This window comes from Pongo pygmaeus, chromosome 4 (genome assembly GCF_028885625.2).
Source record: "Pongo pygmaeus isolate AG05252 chromosome 4, NHGRI_mPonPyg2-v2.0_pri, whole genome shotgun sequence".
In the NCBI taxonomy this organism is placed as follows: Eukaryota; Metazoa; Chordata; class Mammalia; order Primates; family Hominidae; genus Pongo; species Pongo pygmaeus.
In genome coordinates, this window is record NC_072377.2 from 182,763,366 (window position 1) to 182,780,470 (window position 17,105).

The 17,105-nt window shown below is 44.7% G+C and overlaps 1 protein-coding gene across 1 annotated transcript in view; it reads left to right on the forward strand.

Moving 5' to 3' along the window:
• The window catches only part of FAM153A (family with sequence similarity 153 member A), a 48,272-nt gene that overhangs the window by 26,529 nt on the left and 4,638 nt on the right, over positions 1-17,105 (forward strand). Inside the window, exons 6-13 of the mRNA XM_054487158.1 lie at positions 5,602-5,660; positions 6,530-6,554; positions 9,335-9,405; positions 9,861-9,885; positions 12,984-13,054; positions 15,526-15,620; positions 16,052-16,082; positions 16,948-17,051. Of these exons, the coding sequence (XP_054343133.1) occupies positions 5,602-5,660; positions 6,530-6,554; positions 9,335-9,405; positions 9,861-9,885; positions 12,984-13,054; positions 15,526-15,549 (275 nt within the window). The 3' untranslated portion in view covers positions 15,550-15,620; positions 16,052-16,082; positions 16,948-17,051. The remainder of the gene's footprint in view (positions 1-5,601; positions 5,661-6,529; positions 6,555-9,334; positions 9,406-9,860; positions 9,886-12,983; positions 13,055-15,525; positions 15,621-16,051; positions 16,083-16,947; positions 17,052-17,105) is intronic.

The window sequence follows — 17,105 nt, forward strand, 5'->3', positions numbered from 1 at the left end:
GGTGGAGTCTACAGAGGCAGGCAGGCCTCCTTGAGCTGTGGTGGGGTCCACCCAGTTCGAGCTTCCCGGTCACTTTGTTTACCTACTCAAGCCTCGGCAAAGGCGGGCGCCCCTCCCCCAGCCATGCTGCCCCCTTGCAGTTTGATCTCAGACTGCTGTGCTAGCAATGAGCGAGGCTCCATGGGCGTAGGATCCTCCGAGCCAGGCACAGGATATAATCTCCTGGTGTGCCGTTTGCTAAGACTGTTGGAAAAGTGCAGTATTAGGGTGGGAGTGACCTGATTTTCCAGGTGCCGTCTGTCACTCCTTTCCTTGGCTAGGGGAGGGAATTCCCTGACCCTTTGCACTTCCTGAGTGAGGCGATGCCTCGCCCTGCTTTGGCTCACATTTGGTGCACTGCACCCACTGTCCTGCACCCACTGTCTGACAATCTCCAGTGAGATGAACACAGTACCTCAGTTGGAAATGCAGAAATCATTCGTATTCTGCTTCGCTCACGCTGGGAGCTGCAGACTGGAGCTGTTCCTATTCGGCCATCTTGGCTCCACCCTTATTAATGCAGGTTTTATGCCTCATTAATGACCCATTGGATTTAATAGTTCTTAAAACTTGTGATGAATCAACAGTGATGGAAAGTTGTACTGAATCATTTCATATCTTTTTTTATTACTATGAATTATATTGTTAGAGATTGGCTTTAAAATTGAAGTTACACTAATGCATTTTAAATGTAATTTGGAACTAGTTTAGAATTGTTGAAGCTAGGACTCTCTGGTGACTCAGGAATAGTAGAAATTGGTGGGAAAGGCATTTCACATTGAGCCTGGAATCTCCCTTTATTCTCAATTTATTAGCTTTTCTTATCTTTACCCTGAAATTTTCACTATCAAATATATTTGAGAGGCAAATCTTTTTCCTCCTTTAATGTTTGTTTCATACACACAGAATAATACTGTGTGTCTGAGATTTAGTTTTTGAAATGAAACATGGAGTCTAAGTGACCCCTTGTTGATGTGACAATGGACTGCTCTAGATCACAGCAGTTGGGCCCCATATTGTGACATGTATGCTTGTGAAAATTCTACTGTGACCTGTCGCTGAGGTGATCTGATGATGTAGGTCTTGCCTTTCATTTTAACTGCCATTCTGGCAACTGAACATTGGCAGTAAATGCAGCTTAGCTGTCCCAGAGGACTCACAATGGGAAGTGTTTGTTGTGGTTGTTGCCTCAGAGCTATGTATGTTCATTTCTATCTTCTAATTGCAATTTCTTCAGATGGGCCAGTTTTCCTGTGCGTTAAAGTTCATTCTGATTTTTTTTTATTTCCCCAGCTCCTATTTGTCTACAGATTTATAAATATGTTTTAGAGTTTTATTACTCAATTTGTATTTTTTATTCTTCTATCAAGATTTTTGCCTCAAATACTGTTTCCAATGCCAATTTTTTTTTTTTTTTTTTTTTTTTTTTTTTTTTTTTTTTTTTTTGGACAGAGTCTTGCTCTGTTGCCTAGGCTAGAATGCAGTGGTGTGATAATGGCTCACAGCAACCTCTGCCTCCCAGATTTAAACAATTCTCCTGCCTCCGCCTCCTGAGTAGCTGGGATTACAGGCGTGCACCACCACGCCTGGCTAATTTTTGTATGTTTAGTAGATGCAGGGTTTTAGCATGTTGGCAAGGGAGGTCTTGAACTCCTGACCTCCTGATCCACCTTCCTTGGCCTCCCAAAGTGATGGGATTACAGGCATGAGCCACAGTGCCTGGACTTTTCTTTCTTTCTTTTTTTTTTTTTTTTTGGCAGAATCTCGTTCTGTCACCCAGGCTGGAGTGTAGTGGCACAATCTCAGCTCTCTGCAACCTCTGCATACCAGGTTGAAGAGATTCTCCTGCCTCAGCCTCCCAAGTAGCTGGGACTACGGGTGCCTGCCACCATGCCTGGCTAATTTTTGTATTTTTAGTAGAGACAGGGTTTCACCATACTGACCAGGCTGGTCTCGAACTCCTGACTTTGTGATCTGCCCACCTTGGCCTCCCAAAGTGCTGGGATACAGGTGTGAGCCACCACACCTGGCCTGCCCCCAACACACACACTCTTTCATAGACTAGATACAGAATAAACCGCTGAAAAATCAACTGGGGTGCCACATTTTCAGTTAATTCCCATTAATTGCTTATTCAGGATGGTTCAGTTGAAGGGAAGTTTATTCTTGGCACAGCCATCAAGTGGTAGTTAGTTTGGAATGTCCTAAGTTCCGAACTACCTTGGAGGCCAAGTAGAACTTGGTCCCTTGGTGTGGTCAGTTGGTCATGGAGGGGTGCTCACTGCCAGACAGCTGACAATACAGGGCAATGGGTAGGATGACCAGACATTTGAATTTGTTCCTCAGAGAGGCTTCCTTTGCAGGAAAGCGCCATATTTTAGCCCAGGAGTTAAAACCTAGAGACAGGAGTTTTGTTTTGTTAAATGATTTGAGCTTTTTTCTGGACTCACCACCTCTTCCAATACATCAACCTTCCTGAAGAGCCCTTGGTGTAGGAAGATTGAGAAAGGGAGTGGAAAGAGCTCCAGGTTCAGGGTCCAGGCCATGATTTAGAGGCCTCAGGTGTTCAGGGATCTCTGTCCCCAGAAAACCAACCAAATTCTTGTCCCAGATCTATCATTCGTCAGTGTTGTGACTCTAGGCAGGTCGCTTCAAATCTCTTCATTTCACTTCCCTGAACCGTCAACTCTGAGTGGCAGCCCCTGCTCTGCCCATCTCTCTGGGCCCATGTCGGCATCACAGGAAATTCGAACAAAAACTCTTCATGAGTTCTAAAGCATGAGACCCACGTCAAGAATGAAGAGAATTTTACCCTCCACTGCCCTGGAGTCCCCCAGGTGGCTTCTCTATTAACCTCTACCAAGGGCCTGGCTTATTCTTCCAGACATGAAATAATTGAACACTTTATGGCATTTAACTATTTTTACCCTTTTAACATAACGTAGGCCATTAGGAGGAACAGAGGGACCTATAGAACTTCCTCAGGTTCTAGCAGCTTCTCAGAAGTCCCTGAGCTCAGATCCTATGCGCCAGACCCTATGCTCTTGGTCACTCCAATCTACTACCTTTCTGTAATGTCTCATCTCAATACAGGCATTTGCCTGCACAGTTATACATGCAACCCACAGTGCAAGTCTTTCTGAAGCCCAACTCAGATTCAGGGGGCTTTGCTCTGCAGATGATGAACAATGGAATCAAACATGTAAGCTGTGAATAATTAGTCATTTGTCTAATCTTTTGCAGCAAGATACCAAAACCTGTCTTTATTTTAATTCATTTCCTAGCGTGTTCTGTTGAGGATGAAGTAGTGGTACCCTAGAGTTGCATCAACGGAAGGTGTTGTGGAAATTCAGTCATTCAGTTCATTCATGACATGATTTCTAGATTCTTCAGTGTCTCATATTTCAGACAATTATAAAATTGCGATGCTATATTCTTTATTTCATGTGTGCATATTTAAATGTGTTAAGTCAATCACTAGTGCTACAACCAGAGGAGTAAAGGTGTATTTCCATTCCAGGTTTGGGTTTACTTTTAATAGTAAATAACATCTCAGTGCAAATTGTAGACATTTTGCTGATTGTTAAAACATTAATTAAGAAGGATCTTTTTCTGAGACAGTGTTGCCAGGTTTGTAAAGTAATGGACATCACTTCAAACTGTTTGGAAGTAACCAAAAAATGGAGGAAGTGGCAACAAAAATTTCCATATACCCACCTTCCTCAGTGTTTTTTGGTGATCCCATCTTTGTGAGGGTGATAACGCTTGTAACAATGACTGAGCCAATAATGATACATTCTTATGAACAGAAGTCTAGGGTTAGCATCAGTGACTGAGCCAATAGTGATACATTCTTATGAACAGAAGTCCAAGGTTAGCATCAAGGTTCACTCTGTGTTGTCCAGTCTATGGGTTTTGACAAACTGACAATGTCTTTTGTCACCCTGATGGAATAATTTCACATCCTAAACATGACCTGAGCTGCATCTACTAATTCCTCTCCTTTTCTGAGGATTCCTGACAACCATGGATGATTTTACTTTCTCTATAGGTTTCCTTTTCCAGAATTTTATAGAGTTGGAATCATAGAGTATGTAGCTACGTATAACTAACTTATTTTACTTAGCAATATACATGTAAGATCTTTTGTATCGCTTTGAAGCTTAACAGCTTAATAATTCTTATCAGTGAACAGTAGTCCATTGGTTTCATCAAACAGTGTTAGTTGGTTCACTCACCGCCTGAAGACCATCTCAGCTGCTTCCAATTTGGGTAATTATGAATAAAGCTGCCCACATTCTTGTGCAGATTTTAAGATGAACATAATTTTCTAATTTAGCTGGGTAAATATGTAGAATTTTGATCACTTGCTGGTAAGACTATGTTTTCCGTTGTGTTAGGCAGAATTCAGCAGTACAATTATGTGGGCCTTTTTTTTAAAGTTATTACTTCCTGATTAAATTCTATAATGATAGAGGCCTACTCAGATTATCTGTCCCTCCTTTGGGTGGTTATGGTAGTTTCTCCCTTTGAAGGCATTTGTCCATTTCATCTAAGCTAGGAAATTTGTGGGTATAGACATTTGAATCTGACAAGTTGCCTGCTTGGTTCTCATCAAAGGCTACTGTGCTTCCTGTCATTCCTACTCTCAAACTTTTCAATAGACTTTCACTCCCGCACTTAAAAAATTGCAGGCATAGATTTGTTGAAAGTATTCTGTTATTATTTTCTTAATGATCATGGGATCAGCAAGGATAATTCCTCTTCTATTCATATTGTTTGTACATCGTGTCTTCTGTATTTTCTTTGTGATTAGCCTGGCTGGAGGTTTACCAATTCTATTGATCTTTTCTAAGAAGCAGCTTTTGGTTTTGTTGAGTTTCTTTGTTTATTTTATTATTTCTATTACATTGATTTCTGCAAATATTGTTATATTTTGGGGGAGGAGGGTTGCCTGGTTTACATTACACTATACTTTTTTCTCTAGTTTCCTAAGGTGGAAAGTAAGACATCTGGATTTGGATTATGTTTAGTTTACTGCACAGAAATGTGAATGGCACTGATGCCCCTGAAGTGTAATAAATATGATGTATTTTGGCCACAATACTGATTTTAAAGCCAATTAAGTGGATGATAAGTACAGGAGGAGCCTTTGTAGATCAAGGAAAGATAAATGACATTATAACATTTCAACAACAAAAAAAGGAAATTTACCAGGCCTCAAAATGCACAAGGGGGTGATGGGACACTGTCATGAAATCAGCAGTGCATCTGTGTGCCACCCTGTGTGAACTCTGCCTTTTTCAAAGTGGTGAGGGGGGCTTAGCCAGAGAACCAGGCCCTGACTTCTGTGGCTTTCCTGATGGTCTCATTTGCCTTCCCTCATCACCCAGGAGGGTGTCCCAGTGGCAGCCAAGTTTCTACCCTTAACCCACCTCCTTTACACACGCCAGCCCCCTGTCCTCAGCACCCAAGGTTGCCTAAGGGATTCCTTCAGTGGAACCAATATGCAGTGGAACCAATATGTTCCTTCAGTGGAACAATATGTTCTGTGTTTCCTAGATCACGATGAGGACCTGGTGCAGGAAACTTCATCTGAAGATGTCCCAGGCGTTCACATGGTAAGTTCTTCTTTATGTTTCTGAGATGGAAATTTTGTTGCTCTTGGTTCTTTTTTATTTTATTTGAATTGAGATATGAAAATCTTACCATGTACATTATAGAGGACTTACAGAATATTTTGGTGGGAAAACGTGAGGGTTCGTTACCAGGTAAGAAATGATCTCAGATGGCATTCTTAGATGACACCTTCAGTTATGAATTGTATGGCAGAAAGAATTTTTTTAGGGGAAAAGCTTTCTTCTTACAACATTGTGACTGTACAACCAAAACAATCTGAAAGTCTTGCGTAAAAATCTTGTGCCTTTCCAGAAGTGTCTTCGAGGCTTTATTTTAGGACCATTGCCTCAACCACTGTCTCCCATCTGCTTTTCTAATGTCACCAAGTAAAGAAAAGACTTGTATGGTGAAACCCCATCTCTACTAAAAATACAAAAATTAGCTGGGCATGCTGACCGGCTACTGTAATCTCAGCTACTGGGGAGGCTAAGGGAGCAGGATCGCTTGAGGCCAGGAGATGGATGTTGCAGTGAGCCGTGATCATGATACTGTACTCCAGCCTGGGTGACAGAGCAAGATTCCAGCAAAGAAAGAGAGAGAGGGAGGGAGAGAGGGAGGGGGGGAGAGAGAGAGAGAGAGAGGAAGGAAGGAAGGAAGGAAGGAAGGAGAAGGGAAGGGAAGAAGGAAGAGAAAAAAGGAAGGGAAAGAAGGAAGGAAGGAAAGAGAAAGAAAAAGAGAGAAAGAAAGAAAAGAAAGAAAAAGAAAGAAAGAGAAAGGAAGGATGGGAGGGAGGGAGGGAAAAGGAAAACCTGTGCACACAGGACACAGCATGGTCTGACCCTTGTAATGTTTTGTTTTTCTCTAAATGCAGGTGGACAAAGACACAGAGAGAGACAGTATGTATTATGGAATCACCCCTATGCTGAGGAAAAATTCTTGTGTTGACAAAGGTGACACTTTCTTGCCTCATTTTTTCTGGGGAGCCACTCTGGTTTGAACTTCCTGCCAGAAATGCGGTTCAAGCACTTTTGTCTTGACAAGTGAAGAACCTGGTCAAGAAATGTGACTGTTGACTCTGGTGCCTGGAAGGAACAGTGTCATTTGGATAGAAGAGGGTGTTGTGCATCAGGGTTGGGATGTATGGAGGAATGAGTCAATGTGGAGTGATTGTGAATGTCTCTGCGAGTTTGTGTGCTTTTCCCCAGAAAATACATTCCCATATGCAAAGCACAACACAAAATTGATATTCTAGAAACAAAATTTGATCACCACTGCATTTTTCCAAAAAAACAACCCATTCATTCCTCACCACAGTTGTAGCTGAAGGTAAGTTTAATATCCCAAGTCCTCACATGGAGATGATGTAGAGATGAATTTTTCAGGCTTTTGGTCTCCTAAATGGAAATGGCATAGATGAACTTGGGAATGGGTGGAAGGGTGATGCTGTGGGCTACTAGTCTGAAGTTATAACATGGCCTGGTGTAACTTGTCACCATGTCAAAGAGTCCTTAGCATCTATATGTATATGTGGAAGTATGCTGGCCTATAAAGATCTCCAGCACTGTATACCACAATAGAATGGTCTCAATGGTCAGCTGACCCAGAGTTTGAGTAGGTTCATTGTACAGTGAAGTTTGGTGCGGTCATTAATATGAAACATACAGAGGGAGCTGCCAGGCCTTTGGTCTTAAGTGATGGGGTATTCCTCAGTTCCTGGTCAAGGGCAGAGAACATTCAGAGATATATTCTATTGTATTTAATGAGATCATCACCACAAACACTAGAAATGCTCCAATTCAGTAGCACACATACCCAAGACACAGCACCCAACAAGATCTCAAGGAGCCAATTGGCTGTTAGCCTGGTGCCCATCTCCTCTGCTGGAATCTTCTGCACATCTGGGTAACAGAGGGTCAGCGCCCCCACCTGCTGCCACCCATGAAGGGCTGTCCCATTCCTGGAGCCAGTGTGAGTATGAGCAGCAGCGGGCCCCATGACACACACACACTGTGTTAAAAGAAAGAGCAGAAGGACAAATATCACAGGCCAAGTACAGGTCATCTTTAAATGGTACGATAATTGAGTATTTTCAAATCTTGGTTTAGTCTTCTTTGAAACAACAGGTTAGTGAATATGTAGAATATTTTGGCTACAATTAAATCACCTCTTTGAAGAAAGGTTGCTTTTTATCTCGTACAAAATGTTCTGGCTGGAGACGGTGGCTCATGCCTGTAATCCCAGCACTTCGGGAGGCCAGGGAGAGCGGATCACCTAAGGTCAGGAGTTCAAGACCAGCCTGATCAACGTGGAGAAAGCCCATCTCTATTAAAAATACAAAATTAGCTGGGCATGGGAGCACATGTCTCTAATACCAGCTACTCAGGGAGCACATGTCTATAATACCAGCTACTCAGCTACCCATTCATCGTCCACCATGGCTGTACCTGAAGATAAGTTTAATATCCCCAGTCCTCAGGTGGACATACTGCAGAGTTGAATTTCCCAAGCTCTTGGTCTTTTAAATGGAAGAGGCACATGTGAACTCGGGGATGAGTAGAAGGTTAATGCCATGGGCTACTACACTGAATTTGTCACAAAGCCCTGATATGATTTCTTGCTAGGCCAAGTTATTCCAGCACTTCTGTGTGCATGTGGGAGAATGAAAAGCTATTCAGATCCCAGACACTATCATTATTGGATGGTCTCAATGGTCAGCTAACCCAGGGTTTGTTTGAGTAGGTACATCGCACAGTGGGCTTTAGTGTGATCATTAATGTAAAACACACAGAGTCCTCAGGCTTTTGGTCTACAGCGTTGAGGTCATTCCTCAGCTCCTGTTCAAAAGCAGACAATAATCAGTGACATACTCTATTGTATTTAAGGAGATAATCACCACAAGTCTTAGAAATTCAGTGGAACCCAATCCCAAGACATAGCATCCAATAAAAAAATCTCAAGGCTCAACTTGGGTGTTAGCCGGGCACCCATTTTCCCTGCTGGAATCTCCTGCACAGCTGGGTTGGAGAAGGTCAGTGCCCGCCGCCCGCCCCCGCTCCCCTCACTGCCCCCCATGACAGGCTGTCCCAGTGCTGGAGTCCGTGTGAGCATGAGCAGCAGTGAACTCCACGGTGCACACACATGGTGTTGAAAAGGGAGAGTGGAAGAACAAATACCACATGCTAAGTAGGGGTCATCTTTAAGTGGTAGGACAATTATTTTCAAATCTTGGTTTATTTGCCTTGTAACAGAAAGTTAGTAATAAAATCTTTTGGCTAGAATTAAATCTCCTATTTTAAGAAAGTTTGCTTCTTATTCAGTACAAAATCTTCTAGAAGGGATGATAAACAGATCAGCAGCACACGTGGATTCTGAGGAGGAAATGACTTTGGCAGGGATCTATAAGAGGGCAAGTTAGCTCAGGTCAGATTAGGAAGGAGGAGCCCTAAGAGGCTGCCAGGGACACACAGCCTACACTGCGTGGTGTGCGCTGTTTGAGATTGGCTATTTCACGTTTACGAGGTGGCCTGGAGCTAGGAAGCCAAAGGCCGTGATTCCCTTTCTTCCTGCCTCTCTCCTGTGCCTGCAACCGTCCTCCCACACCCACCTCAAGCAATGTTACTGAATTGTTCATGAGCACCACCACCAAGGTGCTCACGGTCACTCTGTATCCTCCTAGTTCTGATGAGGGATGTACTTCAGGAGCTGTCCAGTTACAATGGCGAGGAGGAGGACCCAGAGGAGGTGAAGGTCAGGCCACCTGGATTTGTCTGAGAAAAAACTGTTGTTTTCTTCGCTTTATCATACTTGGATTAAATTAAGATATGAGAATTGGACAATATGTATCTTAGTTACACAGTGTCCTTGGGGGGAATTGTAAGTGAGAGTCTGTCCTCACTGAGGCTTGATTTAAGACAGTGGGAGAAAATGACAGCATCGGTCACCCGTTGTGAGCCTTACCAATTTTGTTCTGTCTTTGGAGCAAAATCAGCTACTTGCCAGCCAACATGGACTTGAGAGGAAACATCCTCTGAGAAAAATTTGTGTCTTTAGTATGAGTCGATTTGTTCACTTCTTCTTTTGGGTTCCTTTGAACACTGGTTTTTCCATCTTGTTTTCTAATGTCACTAAGTGAAGAAAAGTCCTGTGCTCACAGGACACAGCATGGTCTGATGCTCATAGCAATTTATTTTCTGTCATTACAGACATCCTTGGGAGTTCCACAACGTGGTACATATTGGGGAACCCCTCTCGTACTGATGAGTAATCCAGATGTTGAGGAATGTGACCCTGTCCCACTGGCTTTCCTATAGACAGGCAGCCTGAGCTGAGCTTCATGTTGTGAATGAGGACCTGGACTGTGATGGGAGAAATGGTTTTTCTAGATAAGGAACAGTGGCCACATTCTGCAGTCCCCGGGAGCAACTGTGTTCTCTGAAGGTGGGGTGGGATCCTGTGCAAGAGGCCTGCTCATGTCTTTTGTGAATTCATGTGGTGCCATGGTCAGTGTGTCTGGGGGTGTGTGTGTGGGTTTCCGTACTACATATCCCCGGATTTTCTAGTGTCCACATTCTCAACAGAGATTTCCGTCACCGTTGCAGTCCTGTTACAGGCACATAAAAAATTAACATGTGAGCTTCCAAAGTGTACAGTTTATTTCAAGCACAGGACATTTTAATTAACCTAAAAGACATCCTGTCGACACCCAGGCAAATTCTCACTGTGCACCCATAGAACAGGACTGTGTCAGGATCTCTGCTGATTTTATTTTTTCATTGAGAATTCCCTGTTATACTTTATTTTCTAATAAACCTCACCTCTTCACAGGCCTTTCTATTTCCTCTGCCACTGGAGTGGCATGACACCTCACTCTAGCCCCTTCCCTCGTTTACAAGCCTTTTCTACCAAAGCCCTCAGAAGTGACCCTCCACCACCCATCTTGAGCAGGGAGAGTGGGGCAGGGCTTCTTCCTGTGCATTTAGACCCTGGTGCAGCCTCATGCTACAGCGAGTTCTGCTGGGAAACTGAGAAGAGAGGAGCCTGCAGGCGGGGTTAGGGGGAAATCACCCCAACTTTCTCCATTGAGGCCTCATATTGACCATAAGATAATGGGGCCCGGAATGGATAATTCCAGGGTCTTGTAGAGTTTCAGCCTTCTATCCCTCAGCCTAGTCATGGTTTCTGTGTGCTCAGCTCAGAAAGAGCAACATGAAAAGAGAACCAAGGGGTTTGCCCTAGGGTGTGAGAGGCAGGGTGAGCACGTGCCTTCCTAACATGATGGAGGGTGGCTCATGCATTCTGAGAGGCAGGGTGAGCACTTGCCTTCCTAGCATGATGGAGGGTGGCTTATGCGCTGCAGGTGGAAAAACAAACTCGGCTGTGGTACTGCAGAGGCTCCATGATGTCCCCATTCAACCGACTGTTGGCAAAGGTGCTTGTTTGTTTCTGAAGGCTGTTGCAAAAAAAAAAAAAAAAAAAGGACGCAGAAGGTTTCGGTGAATAGGAATATAAACTCAGCCACATTTAGCTTGAGTTTTTTCTTGGAGTATGCATTTGGTGGAAACTTATTGTGTATAAATCAAATTTGATTGCTGTGTAGGTGTCATTACTTATCCCACATTGCAAAACAATCAGGCCGGTGTGATTTTAAAATGTCCCTCACTAACCTCAGAAACTGCCTCCTCATAATCCAATTCCCCTAGTCATCTTTCATCTCTAGAGTATAGTTTTTTGTGGTATCAGGGGGCTTTCTGCTGTGAGTGATTAAAGGTACAAATCAGTGTTACCAACATTGGGGCTCTAAAAATCATAGACAGCTGCCCGTTGGGCTCTACGCGAGAGAGAGCAGGCTACAGCCTTGGCCTGGGGCTGCAGAGGAACATGATTCGGAGGAGCAGAAGGAAGGCATGGGGGCAGCAAAGCCACGAGGGAAGCCAAGGTGCAACATCACGAGAGTCAGTTCTCCGTCACCTGGGCGCGGCCGGAATGTTCAAGCCTCATCTGAAGGAGGAGTTGAGCTCCGACTTCATGGCTGGCCTGAACATCGGCCATCTTCCTAAAAGCCTGGACAGAGGAGCTACTTTCTTGTTTCTTGTCTTCTCCGTCTCCCTGTGTGTTGATGGCAGTGGCACCACCAGAAATTAGTGAGAGACAGAGAACAGGAGTGAGTTCCTGAATGTTCAACTTAGCCCAGAGAGGACATGATCATCAGGGATGGACTTCAGGGTCAGGCCAGACACAGAGTAGTTGCCAGGCTTGATCACCCTGTGGCTGGGACAAAGATCAGCTTCTGGGAGTCGCTGGACAGGTGGTCCTTGTGTAGCTACTATTGGCCAAGAGTGTCCTGGCCCGGAGTTCCGTTTTACTGGAGGGAGCCTCAGCTCCCAGGCAGGGCAGCTGCCCAATGCTAGTGTCAGAGGAGGTGAGGAGGGGACCTTGCTCTAAGGCAGGCTGAACTCAACAAAGGGAGAGGGGCTGCCCTGGAGTCCAGGTGGTCCTTGCAACCTTCCCATGTGACCCATAAGAGATCAGTTTCTCTGAGACGGCCTTGCAATCATCAGTCCCAAAGTCTGTGGTCTCCTACTCACAGGTGGAGGAATCCTGGCCATGGCTGGTCACTGGGAGGGCAGGGACTGTGTCCTCCTCCTTCTTTCTCATCCCAGAGCTCAGCTTTGGGCAGCCCATCTTGGGCCCCAGTGATGTTCCAATGCCTGCATTCCTGTTCTGAGATCTAGCACAAGTGTGTAAAAACTTTCTGCTCATTTTCTGTAGTCTCTGGGTTCCCACACTTACCCAGGTACCTGCGTGGGTTGTAATCCAGGGTCGGGGAGAAGAGGGTGGGCTCCTCAAACAGTGAGGTTTTCTCTTCTCTGCCCCTGCGGTGCTGGTCTGTCTGTTCCTGAAGTGTGCACTGAATGATGACGATAATAAATTTTGTATGTGTTTTACCACAACAATGTCTGAAGTTCAATAAAATGAATGGAAAGTGCAAGAGAGGTATATGTAGACCCAGGAAAGATAAATGACATAGTCACATTTCAACAGGAAAGTGGAAATTTCCCAGGCCTCAAAATGCACAGGGGAGTGATGAGACACTGCCATGGCATCAGCAGTGCATGTCTGTGCTACCAAGGCTCTGTCTTCCATGGCTTTCCTGGTGGTCTCATTGACCTTTCTTCATCACCAAGGAGGATGTTCTGGCAGGAGGTCCGTTTTTGCAGTTAACCTCCCTTGTCTACATGTGCCAGCCCCGTGTTTTAGCACGCGAGTCTGCCTGACGGACTCCTTCAGTGCACCCAACGTGCTGACAATTACTCTGTGTTTCCTAGAGGGCGACGAAAGCTTCTTGTGCAAGCATCCACTCAAGACACTCTCTGAGAGATCGTCAGGCCCTGCCAAGGTAAAGTCTTTTTTGTTTATCTGAGGTGGGAATTTTATTTCTCTTGGTTTCTATAGAAATTGAGATAAGAGATGATAATCTTACCATGTACATTATAGATGACTTACAGAATGTCTTGGTGGGCAGCTGTAAAGTCAGAGTCAATTACCAGAAAGAATGAATTCAAGATGACAGTTTCACTTAAAAACTCTAGGGCAGTAAGCATTTTCCATAGGAGAAGTGCTTTCTTCTTGAAAATAATGGTGAACATGCAATGAAAATAAACTTGGAAATCATACACAGAAAACTTGTGCCTTTCCACATGCCCTCTAGGCTTTAATTTGGGGCCCTTGTGTTGACTATTTTCACTATTTCCATTGGGTTTTCTATAATGTCATCAATGCAGAAAAGACCTGTGCACACAGACAGCATGATCTTACCCTCATGGTGTTTTTCTTTCTCTGAACGCATGTAGGGCCATTCACAGAAACAAATGGTACATATTCTGGGATCACCTTTTTGCTAAGGAAAAATCTTAGTGTTGAGAAAGGTGACACGTTCTTGCCTGCATTTTCTGGAGAACCACTCTCATTGGATCTTCCTATTGGAAACTGAGGTTTGGGAAGAAATTTCTAAGAGTGTACTGACGAGTGGTGACCATCCTACATACTCTCTGTTAGCTGCAGTGTCATTTTATGAAATCGAATGAGGTGCATCAAGGTGGGGAGCAGGTATAAGGAGAGAGTCTGTGTATAGTGATTATGAATGTCTTTGGGAGGATGTGTACATTTCTCCAGATAGCGTGCTTCCATGTGCACAGCTCAACACAAAGATGAGTGTTGTAAATAAACATTCCATTACCACTGCACACCTTAACGTCAATCAGCCCATTTATCCTCCACCACAGCTGTAGCTGAAGGCCAGTTTAATATCTCCAGTATGCAGATGGAGACAGTGCAGAGATGAATTTTCCAAGCGCTTTATCTCCTCAGTGGAAGAGACAGAGGTGAACTCAGGAGTGGGTGGAAGGTTGATGCCATGGGCTACTACTCTGAAGTAATCACATGGTTCTGGTATAATTTGTTGTTATGCCAGAGAGTTTTAGCACCTATGTGTGCACATGGAAGTTGGATGGCCGTCAGAAATCCCAAACACTGTCTCTCATATAGGATTGTCTCAATGATCACATAACTCAGTGTAGGAATAAGTACATTTTACAGTGGGCTTTGGTGTGGTGACAAATGGGAAACAGACATTGAGAGGTCAGACTTTTGGCTGCAGTGCTGTGTGATTTTCTCATCTCCTGATCAAAAGCAGAAAATAGTCAGACATGTTATATTGTATTTAATGGCATAATCTCCACAAGCCTTACATATGCTGCAGTTCAGCACACACACCCAAGACACAGCACCAAATAAGAACCGAAGGAAAAACTTGGGTGTTATCCTGGTACTCACCTTACCTGCTGGAATCTTCTACACAGCTGGGTTGGAGAGGGTCAGCACCCCCACCTGCTGCCCCCCATGATGGGCTTTTCTAGTGCTGGAGCCAGTGTGAGCATGGGCTGCAGCAGGTCCCATGGCGTGCACACACTGTGTTAAAAGGAAGAGCGGAAGGACAAACATCACGGGCCACGTAGAGGTCATCTTTAAAGGGTGGGATAATTGAGTATTTTCAAATCTTGGTTTAGTCTTCTTTAAAAAAAAAGGTTAGTGAATACATAGGATATTTTAGTTAGAATTAAGTCTCCCCTTTGAGGAAGGGTTGCTTTTTATCTAGTACAAAAGTTGTGACATGGTGGCTTACACCTGTAATCCCAGCACCTTGGGAGGCCAAGATGGGCAGATTACCTGAGGTCAAGAGTTCGAGACCAGACTGACCAACACGGAGAAAACCCGTCTCTCCTAAAAATACAGAATTAGCCAGGCATGAGATGCATGCCTGTAATCCTAGCTACTCAGGAGGCTGAGGCTGGAGAATCACTTGAACCTGGGTGGCACAGGTTGTGGTGGGTCGAGATTCCACCATTATACTCCAGCCTGGGCAAGAAGAGCGAAAGTACAGCTCAAAAAAAAAAAAAAAAAAAAAAGGTCTAGGAGGGACAAAAAACACAGCAGCAGGACATGTGGATCCTGGGGAGGAAATGACCTCGAGGGGATAAAGAAGGGAGGACAAGTTAGCTCAGGTCAGATTAGGAAGGAGGAGCCCTGGATGCTGCGGTGAAGCACTGTGTGGTGTGCCGTTTGAGTTGGGTTCTTTCATGTCAAAGACGTTGGCGTAGCTAGAGGACCAAGGCTCTGTCTTCTGAGGCCTTCCTGGTGCCTTCCTTCACCATTTGCCTTCCCTCCACCATGGAGGATGGACCGGCAGCAGCTGAGTCTGTGCTGTGAACACACCTTTCCACACACACCAGCCCCATGTCCACAGCTCCAAGACCACCTGAGGGATTCACTCAGTGGAGCCCATGTGCTTATAGTGACTCCGTTTCCTAGGTGACCTGGTACTGGAAGACCTAGAAGACCTAGAAGACCTGGAGGAGCATATGCCAGGGAAGACAATCTCTGAGGAAGCCACAGGGGTTCACATGGTAAAGTCGTCTTCTTTCCTCTGAAAAGGAAATTTTATTTCTCTCGGTTTCTCTGTTTCAATTGAATTAAGATATATACATCTCACCACGTACACTATAGGGGACTGACAGAATTTCTTGGTGGGCAAATGCCAGAGTTCATTGTCAACTAAAAAATGGTTTCAGATGGCATCCACACTTACAAACTGTGTGTCAGCAGGCATTTTCCTTAAGAGAAATGCCTTCTTCTTGAGAAGAATTTGGAATTGTCAAACAAAAACAATTGAAAATGTTGCACAGAAATCCTGTGCCTTTCCGCGAATGTCTTCTAGATACTGGGGCCATTTTCTCAACCACTATTTACCATCTGGCTTTTTAACGTCAACAAGTGAAGACCTGTGCACACAGGAGACAGCATGGTCTGACCCTCATAGTGTTTTCTTTTTCTCTAGATGCAGGTGGACCCAGCCACACCGGCAAAGAGTACGTATTCTGGGATCATCTCTTTGTTTAGGTTTGAAATCTTAGTGTTGTAAAGGTGGTGCTGTTTCACCTGCTTTTGCTCAAGGGCCACTCTGGTTTGAGCTTTCTGCCAGAAATGACATTTGGGAAGTTTGGTTTTAAAAATATCAAGAGTCAGACCGGGCACAGTGGCTCACGCCTGTAATCCCAGCACTTTGGGAGGCCAAGACGGGCAGATTACCTGAGGTCGAGAGTTCGAGACCAGACTGACCAACACGGAGAAAACCCGTCTCTCCTAAAAATACAGAATTAGCCAGGCATGGTGATGCATGCCTGTAATCCTAGCTACTCAGGAGGCTGAGGCTGGAGAATCACTTGAACCTGGGTGGCACAGGTTGTGGTGGGTCGAGATTCCACCATTATACTCCAGCCTGGGCAAGAAGAGCGAAAGTACAGCTCAAAAAAAAAAAAAAAAAAAAAAGGTCTAGGAGGGACAAAAAACACAGCAGCAGGACATATGGATCCTGGGGAGGAAATGACCTCGAGGGGATAAAGAAGGGAGGACAAGTTAGCTCAGGTCAGATTAGGAAGGAGGAGCCCTGGATGCTGCAGTGAAGCACTGTGTGGTGTGCCCTGTTTGAGTTGGGTTCTCTCATGTCAAAGACGTTGTCGTAGCTAGAGGACAAAGGCTCTGTCTTCTGAGGCCTTCCTGGTGCCTTCCTTCACCATTTGCCTTCCCTCCACCATGGAGGATGGACTGGCAGCAGCTGAGTCTGTTCTGTGAACACACCTTTCCACACACGCCAGCCCCGTGTCCACAGCTCCAAGACCACCTGAGGGATTCACTCAGTGGAGCGCATGTGCTTATAGTGACTCCGTTTCCTAGGTGACCTGGTACTGGAAGACCTAGAAGACCTAGAAGACCTAGAAGACCTGGAGGAGCGTATGCCAGGGAAGACAATCTCTGAGGAAGCCACAGGGGTTCACATGGTAAAGTCGTCTTCTTTCCTCTGAAAAGGAAATTTTATTTCTCTCGGTTTCTCT